General features: G+C 41.5%; 1 protein-coding gene across 2 annotated transcripts in view; it reads right to left on the reverse strand.

Annotated features, from left to right (window-relative positions):
* The window catches only part of crlf1a (cytokine receptor-like factor 1a), a 14,649-nt gene extending 5,691 nt beyond the window's left edge, over positions 1-8,958 (reverse strand). Inside the window, exons 1-4 of one of the 2 annotated variants that reach the window (XM_023426752.2) lie at positions 8,537-8,958; positions 4,750-5,028; positions 3,085-3,214; positions 1,700-1,869 (exon numbers count right to left, since the gene is read on the reverse strand). In XM_023426752.2, coding sequence (XP_023282520.1) covers positions 1,700-1,869; positions 3,085-3,214; positions 4,750-5,028; positions 8,537-8,609 — 652 coding nt within the window. In that variant the 5' untranslated portion in view covers positions 8,610-8,958. The remainder of the gene's footprint in view (positions 1-1,699; positions 1,870-3,084; positions 3,215-4,749; positions 5,029-8,536) is intronic. The other variant, XM_023426753.2, reaches the window with a different exon arrangement.
* Positions 8,959-9,403: the final 445 nt, after the last annotated feature.

Genomic DNA, 9,403 nt, shown 5'->3' on the forward strand with positions numbered 1-9,403 from the left:
AGTGTGTGTGTGTGTGTGTGTGTGTGTGTGCATACATCAGGCAACGGAAACGGATTACAGTTTGATCGCCAGTGACGTGTTCACATGTGAAACTCTATACGGTGTTCTCTCTGCACATTTTCCCGGCACCGTTAGCAGCGTGTTAGGGGTGAACCAGGTGAAGAGTTGCAAGCTAATCAGGTTGTATTATGTCAGGTCCAAGTCTTAAAGCCTCAAAGCCCAAACTCCTCAGGCCTCAGGGGTTTTCAGCCAGTTCTGAGACGGGATTAGGTTCGAGGATCAGTCTGGAACATTCCAACACTTCATAAAAGGGGGTCTGCGTGTGTGTGTGTGTGTGTGTGTGTGTGTGTGCGCGTGTGCGTTTGCGTGTGTGTGTGCGTGCATGCGTGCGCTTGCGTGTGTGTGTGTCCAGTGGGCATGAGTAAAGAGAAATTGAGCTCATCAAAAGATAGGGCGTTTCCATTCATCACACACCTACGCGTGTCCAGGTGTGGGCATGTGTGTATGAGTGTGTATTTTTTTTGGGGGGGGGTAATGGGAGAAGAGAAGAATTTGGTCTTATTGCATGCTCCATTTGCTTAAACCGCACTAAGCTAAGCTAAGCTAAGCAACGGACCACATAACAAAGCTTTAAAAGGGAACACTGCTCAGCTCTTATCAGTGTGAAGCTGGATGAGAACATGTGAAAAATTTTCTTCAAAAGACAGAAGCCACAGAACTCAAGCCAATGTCCTGTCTGTGGGAATAAAAGAGACAAAGATTTATCTGTTCAAGGCTGGTTGCCTGTTAACCTCACAGTGATGACTCCTGGATTTTTACATTTCATGTTGAGAGTTAGTTATGAAGACTGATATCAAACCTCTGCATGTCTGTCCATTCAGTATGAGGCTACAGACCAGAGACATTCAGTTTAGCTCAACATAAAGACTGGAAATGGGGAATGAATAACTACTGCTGCCACCAGTAGAGGATCTGACACATAAGCTCTAACGTATTAATCAATAATCTGAACAGTTTAGGGTTTTTATCCGTTGTCTAGCTGTTTACTCCTGTTTATAGATTTAATGTCAAACTAATCACAGTTGATTTTCTCATCTAATTTGGCAATGGAAGTCAATAAGTGTATTTCCCAAAATTCCTTGAAATTAACTACTACTAAGATGAACAAATCATTCCTCCAACTTCATTCAAAGAGCCCTGTAAACTGGATGAGAATCAACATGATTATTGTAGCCAGCAAACATTATGTTAGCCTGAATTAGTTAAACCAAATATGAAGATTGGGACTATTTTCCCTACAGATTTTACATAGATGTTGTTTTAATTTGGTTATTGTTGCCTCACCTTTAGATTTTTTTTTAGTTTTTATAGTTTATTGATATTGATTTTAAGTTGCTGTTTATTTTTTATAATTTTAAGCAAACCCCAGGAAGACTAGCAACCTATAAAAAAGCTAATTGGGAGTCAAATAAGGCCAAAGAGAAGGGAAATTCACAAAATCTTTCACTAGACTAACTGCTCACAACTTGTAAACACATGTAATCTGTGTTGCAAGGAGATTGCTTCATTTCTAAGGCTCCCAAGCTTGAAAGGTTGGTATCCACTGTCCTAGATCATAGCCTAGGGGCTCATTGACATGGTGATCTAAGCTGTAGAAAAGAAGAGGGTCACTATTCAGTTCACTATTTCTCACACTTACCAACGTCTAGGATGTCGAGGGTTATGACGTCAGAGGTAGCCCGGCCCAGCTGGTTGGAGGCCTCCACCCAGATCTCGTAGGGTGTGAAGAGGTGCAGGTCCCGGGTGATGCTGCAGGAGTAAGGCTGGGTGTGAGTGTAATCCTCACACTCCTTCTCCTTACCATACCACCTGGAGGGAAAACAGAAAACACTGAAGCAACTCTGGATAGCTTTCATTATCTGTGAATAATGAATGTGATACAGAATTTGTCACTAGTTAAAAGTTTATCTGGCATTAGTGGTTTTATTAAGTCCTTATTTACACTAATTTGACTCCAAAAAGAGATCTCTGTGTGTTGGCACGCCTGTGGCCACTGCATGTCAAGTCATTTCCCTTTTTAAATCCCTTACATCCCATCTGAAACTCATTTTCATTTTTCTTAAAATGAGATCTGCCAGAAAGATAAGGTAATTGGTCTTGTTTCAAGCTCCACTTTATCTGGTTTCTGGGGCTTTTTTCAGGCCTGCCAGTATTATAAAAAATCTCTTGAAACAAGTTGATTTGGAGTGGAAACATTTGTAACGTGCTCTCCGAGTTAGATGTTTAACCCACTGAAACACTTGGATGTTTTTTGTTGTAGGTTTGCACTCGGCTTCATTTACAAGCCTATGGCATAGTCACAGCACGTCTCTACATGCTGTAATTTTCAGAATAAGTTAGAATACTCAGAAATGCTACCACTTGACCGTTCGTTAAACCCTTTCTCTCTGATTGTCCAATGATAGCTTAGAAATCCTAACTAACCACGGCAGGCTTATTGACCTTTGGATTTCTCCACATGTTGAATCAGTGTTCATGCTGAGGAAGTAGGAGCTATGCACCAGCTCATGAAGCTAGCTTAGCTTAATTAGCTAGCTAGATCCAGCTGTAAGCAATCAGATGACAAAATTGTTGCTTGTTGGCTATCTTCCTGTTTGTATTCAACTTCTTTACATTATGTTATTACTTCTCTTTTATTAGATTTCGTTAGTGATGGAGTCCTCAATCCTACCAAAAGACTCAATTTATTTTCACATGCACAAGGAATTCACTGGCAAAATCCAGTGAAGTTAATTTTACCTCATTGATATCAGCCTCACTGTCAGGCTAATTGTTGACTCTCCTAACACTGTATCAGAGCTGTATTAAGTTGCTAATGCAAACTGAACGTTTCCTGCTGCTGTTGCTTCACATTAAAAGTGAAATCCAGGGCTTTTAATGTGAAACAGTCACAGGAAACACATTGTATTTGTCACAAATTTTTTGTCATGACAATTTTATTATAAAAAAAGTTGATTTTCAAACTCCATTGTGGTTTAAATGACAGCCACTTTTCCTTAGTGTAGCTGTGGCGTGCTTCCATACCTGAGTTTGTACTTGAGCGTGTACTGGGTGCTAATGTTGGTCTCTCCTCTTCCTCCAGGTGCCCAGCTGCAAGTCAGGTCTTTGGTGTTCCTGGACCAGCAGGTCAGATTGACCGGCTTCTCTGGAGGCACTGGGACGAGATGGAAAGAGAAGGTGAGAGGGGGAAAGTAGAGAGAGGGGGAAGAAATGGGTGAGGAGGAAGAGAGAATAAGTAGGGAGAGAGAGAAGGTAAGGAGAGACACAGGGTCAGTGAGGGTACAAAGTTACCTCCAGCCATTACTTCAGCCCCTTCCTCTTGAGTGTAATTCACCCACTAGTAATGTTCCTCAGAAAATGGTGTTTTTTTCTTAATTGGTCTCTGTGTGTGTGTGTGTGTGTGTGTGTGTGTGTGTGTGTGTGTGTGTGTGTGTGTGTGTGTGTGTGTGTATAGTCTCATTTGGTCAGACTCAGGATCCCCGCCAACATTCCTCCTCTCTCAGAACACAGGGTGCTCAACACCAGTGTCGCACAAAGATTAAGATCCCGACCGCAGCTCTGTGTGTGTGTGTGTGTGTGTGTGTGTGTGTGTGCGCGCGTGTGCGTGTGTTGTCTGTGCGCCCATGTGTACTTCATCTTTGTGATGACAATTTTTAATTTTAGACCTTGAGAGTGAGGACATTTTGGGTGGTCCTCATTTCTCCAAGGGGCTGTTTGAAGGTTAAAGGATAATTCCAGTTAATTATAACTTGGGTTTTGGTTTTATTTGCGTTGCCTCAGTCGTCATTCTTATTGATAATAATAAGATGGTATTCATCCGGTTAATTGCAGAGATTTGGTGACATGAAGAGAGCACTAATAAAAGGGCCGGATAGGCCAAGAAGCATACGTATGTGGAAAAACATTTCAATGCCAGGTGTGAACAGAGCCTTAGTCTTTATGCTAAGCTAAGCTAACTGTCTGCTGGCTGTAACTTTATATTTATTCTACAGAGTTGTAGAGTGGCATTTTTCCTCTCATCTAACTGTCAGCAAGAAAGCAAATAAGCCTACTTCCCAAAATGACTATTTGTTCAAGGTTAGGATTTGCCCTGGAGAAAATAAGGTTATTAAGTTACGACATTTACAAGATCACCCAATAAAGTTCTGTAAAAATAAGGGAAAAATATTTAGGGGTAGGCAATGCAGTAAACAATGGCCCTAATAAGTATAGAAGTACAAACGTGTGTGTGTGTGTGTGTGTGTGTGTGTGTGTGTGTGTGTGTGTGTGTGTGTGTGTGCGCAAATTGTCAGACCCACACTGTGAGTGATAGTGCGAGTAATGGACCACACAGGTGGTCAAAGCGTCGCACAGTGACACACACTCATAGAGGCCTCTGACTGGGCCTGAAGGCAGGAAAACTAAACATAAAATACAGCCACAACTGTGGGGGGACACCTCAAAAATCTGCCCACTACTTCCTTGTTGTCTCCCTTGTTGATTCCCATTTCCTTTTCACTCCTCACCTCTTTCTTTTAATATTTTACTTCAACATCTCCTAACAGCGAAGCAGAGAATCAAATAAGGCAAATGAATACAGTTAAAAAGTATCTTGGACGCTTAAATAGAATAAAATATGAAATAGCAAACTTCTACATTAGTGAAACCAAACTAAAAACTCACTGCAACCCTTGACAAACTTCAACTTACTCCCCACGTAGAGGCAGGAGCCGGCCAAGATGTGTCCCTTGTGGTTGTGACAAACCAGGTTGTCTCCGGACGTCTGCCTGGAGGCATTGAGTCCGGCCAGCGTCACGCTGAGGTTGGTCGGGCTCAGCACTCTGTAGAGGGAGGTGGGCAGCTGTTGACCATTAAGCGTCCAGAACAAAGAGCTGGCGTGGACGCCGAGGTCGGGGTGGACCCAGCAGCTGGCCGTCAGGTTGGACCCCATGAGAAGGACGGGGTCCTGGGGGTAGATGATTGCTACATCTGAAGGAAGGCATGAAGAGATGTAAAATGAAAGATGACACAAGAATATTTTCACATGGTGGTTGGTGAAGAGTAGATGATGTCATAGTGATGTCATCAGGTCATCTGAGCTAAAATATGTTGTCAGATCATCTAATTCAGGAGACGAATGGTAAGGACATGAATGTCATGAAAAAAATGACGTCATTTGTAGAAATCTCAGATGGTGGAGTGGCCTTGAACGCACTAGCGAAAGTTTCAAAGTACTTCCTGCATCATGATAACATAACAAATCAAATCAAAAAGTCATTGAAATGTTTAGTACAATGGATTACTGCTTATTTCTGGAAAAGTTCAAAGCCAAACAAAAAATGCGGGACATGCTGTCAGTGATGTAAAGCATGCACTGTTTGAGGATAAAACATGCAAAAACCTCTTTGGTTTTTTTTTTGTTTGTTTGTTTTTTGCCGATTTCATTTTCATTTCATTTTTTGTTTGTTATTTTTTATTTTTCATCGCTGCTTTTCATTGGATCTGGTCTAAATGTGTTTCTGTCACTCGTCTTACAGTAATTCTGTTCAGCTGTTTGCTTATTTCTCTGTGGTTTTATTGGTTTTTAATCTAGTAAAACATTTGGTAAACTAAAAAAATAAAAGCGGTTAAATAAATAAACTATGAATCATTTGTTATCATATTTTAAAGCTGAAAATAAAATTACAACCACACAAGTGGCAAACTGCCATACAAACTGTAGTTGGAGATACTCATTTCTTTCAGACGCTTCTATTTTACTTCATTTTAATATTTGTGATGTTTCTGTTACTGCATCTGTGTGCGATGGCTGCTTTGTCTGACTGAATCATCTTGTTGCAATGTTGTATATGTAATTTGTTCTCAGGTCTTCTGCAAAACACATCTAGATCACAATCTTCTTGGATAAATAAGGCTTAATGACGTTCTGCTCTCACTGCAGGTGAACAGAGCAGCAGAAAGAGAGAAGAAAGAAGTGAAGAGAAGAGTTTATATTCGTCAGCGTCAACACTTTGTCAGACCACTACAAATCTGTGCCTGGGGCCACATCTCTTCAGCTGCCAGCCACCTTACCCCGACAGACATTGTGTGGTCCTTTATGGAGCAGCCGCCTTTGAAGAAATTAATTCAACCATGACTCCAAACCAATATAAATATCATAACCCCGTCTCGAGCGGTGACTCTTCAACACATTTATGCACACACACACGAATGCAAACAAACACATGCACAGAGGCCGGTTGTCTTTGTCACCGGATACAGCGGTGGAGTAAAGGGGGAGCCTTGATTAACCAATAATATGCTGATCCAGCTGAATAACAATCAGTGTTTATGTATTCCAGGCGCTGAGGATGGGACCTTGCCTTGGAGCGGGGTGTGAAGCCCTCTAACACCCCTTCCTTCACAGTTCAAACACGACAGTGAGAGACACAATTACTGCTGTTTATTGTCTCTGCTCTACACGCTCACTGGAGGAAATGACTTGTAAAATCTTATTTGTTTGGAGAGGCTGAGGCTGCTTGAAGCACAGCTCTGCGATCAGGGCAGGGAACGAGCTTAACCCTACGACAGTGGGAGAGGGAGTCACCGGGCAGGTTCAACTTAGAAGCAAAGGGAGAAGGTTTAATAATAGGTCTCCAATGAATGTCTGTGATGGACTGAGAACTGCCTCTTATTTAAGCTGTCAGTCTTTCAAAGGTACATGACATCCCCTCCTGTTTCAAAAGAACTAGTTATTCTCCACTCATCCGTGCAACAGTTCAAAGACAGCCTATACTTTCCTCTGTCTGCTCTACAATAGACGTTCATGTGGAACTTTTTGAGGGGCCGGCGCAGACGATCCAAGTGGAAGAAGTCACGCAACATTTAGTGACAATGAGCCATGCAACGCCATCTGAAAAGAGATCGAGTAGACAGCAGCGGATGTGTGTCTGTGTCTGTTTTTTTTTGTGTTGTTTTATAGATTTACATTTTAGGTATTTAACTGATGCTCTTATCTGGAGAGAGGAGAGATTATCTTGTCTCACGCCAAGTCAAATTAGGGCAAGCACAGGCAGGAGAGATGGGAAATGTGGACATGGGAAGTTAGTTTCAGGTTAAAAGGCTGGGTTTTTATGTATATTGTGGAGTCAAGGATTTAGTATTACATGATCATATTCCACATTATTACCTCTTCATATGCTAAACCGGAAACTTAAACTTTATGGGATTATGAGCTGCACTAAAAACTAATTATATGTTAGTAAGAAAGTTCCACACATAAACTTCTATTTCAGTGGCATCTGTAAACCACAGCACACTGAGTGAAGGGGGGGGGGAGTACCAGCCATTATTACAGTGAGTAAAACAGTAATGACCAATTAGGCTTTATAATAAACAGCAGAGCAGCTCATGATCAAAGCCCATTGTCTCCTATAAGCCCCTACAACTACACTTTCTTTTATTAGCGCCTTTCAAACTGGATGAATAACAGGAGATCCTCTGCGAGGAGCTGTTCTGTGCCAGTGAGCTCACCATAAAAAACTAATCCAGCCACTTAACGGAGGGAAGCGGACATAACTTTGATTTATTTACCTTACTGTGCATTAAGCTGCCGGTTAACATTCTCCAAAACCCCGAGCAAATGATGTCACTGTTTTGTTGCGGTTCATAAAGCCCCCATGCTCTCCATGTGTTAAACGAATTATGGCCTGACTTGTTGAAATTCAGCCTCCTGGGAGATGAGTTCTCTCTGCAGGGATACAACCAATATACTTCAGCAGGACCACATCAATAACGAGCTGTCAAGTGGACACAAAGTGGCGTTTGTCCTTTTTGAATGCGTCCAGAAATCAACCTTAGTGGATCCAGTGTGCCCTGAGCAAGTGGTCCCTTATTATGTAAGACAGCTTAGGAAAGAATCTGTGGAGTTATTTAGCATTGGAGACATAAATACAGTATTACCTCATGAATAATCTCTGTTATTTGTATTTGTTCCAATAGAGGATTTATGTTATTTTATGTCAGTTTTATCCTCCTACGGAAACCTTATATCTGTGGTCTTCTCCGCTGCAGCTGAAGTGACCTTTTTTGTGTCTTTATCCACTTTAATATGACTATTCTTTTCATTTAATATTCTGTCAGGGCTTGTAGCTTTTATGTCATGTTTTAATTATGAAATAGTTCAATATGATCCCACAGATCACTGATATCACTTCCTATAATATCCTTATGAAGGTTTGTGGTTCTTCTATAATGTTTGCATTGAGTAAAAACCTTCAAAAATGTGTTGCACTGTTGTTGAAACCCATTTTTGCACCCATTTTATCTTTGAAATAATGCTTACCAGAGCAGGACAGTGTCACACAGCGTTGTTTACACTAAGATCTCTGGGTGACACATGCATTAAGCTGATCTCAGTGGCCAGAAAAAAAAAAACTGTCTACCCAAACTAAAAAAAAAACCCTTCCCCAGTAAGACCATGACTTTGAGCATCGATGGACATCTGTGTGTAACTTACGTGTGGACAAGGACAGCACGCCGGGAGTCTGCAGCGTGAGGAAAATCAAGCAGAAATCCAAGACGGCTTTCATTTTCCCCCAGTTCGTTTGATTTCTGTCTTGATTCCTCGTCCTCGTGTTGTTGTGATGTCGCCCTTCTTTTCGATCCTGGACAGAAATTACGCACAGAAAAAAAAAAAACAGCACGGGGTTCAAGCTGAATGCTCCGGATTTCTTTTTTTTCTTTTTTGTCTTGTTAACAAGACAAGTCTCAGGAGTGAAGGAGCGCACTAGAAAAAGTGTGAGCCAGTGGAAAAAGTCTGACTGTGAGAAGCCATAAGGCAACTCGTCCTGAGTAAAGCCCAAGAAGAGTGAGTATACCACGTCCTGTGTGCAGTCTTCTCCCTTCTTAATGCTTCCTGCAGCTAAATCATACACAAGTTCATACTTTTTAAGCCCCTCCTCTCTCTCTCTCTCTCGCTCTCTCTCTATCTTTTTCTTCCCACACAGTCGTCAGTCATTTCCCCCTTTTTCCGTCCTTTCCCTGCTCCTTTTCTTTTTTTCAACCTCTCCCCCTTCAGTGATGGGTAGGAGAGTCAGAACCATTCACTTTCACTGAATCACTCTGTCTCTGTTTCTTTCCGTGCCTCAGGTCCCTGCTTTACAATTTTTCACCATAGGAGGCCGTTGAGTCACAGTGTTACAGGAAAGGTTGCCAAATCCTCGAGCGTCTTTTTCTTTTTCTCTATTTTATCTCTTTGTCAGTGAGGAGTGTGACACAGAACCTTTTTTCACATAGAGAACTTCCTCCTTCATTTGTGATGTTTTTTTTTCTCAGTTTTAAATTTAAGTTGTTATGTTTTCATATTTGGTATTTTATATATTAT

This window comes from Seriola lalandi, unplaced genomic scaffold (genome assembly GCF_002814215.2).
Source record: "Seriola lalandi dorsalis isolate HSWRI2012SDOR001 ecotype SW California unplaced genomic scaffold, Sedor1 jcf7180002054838, whole genome shotgun sequence".
Taxonomy (NCBI): Eukaryota; Metazoa; Chordata; class Actinopteri; order Carangiformes; family Carangidae; genus Seriola; species Seriola lalandi.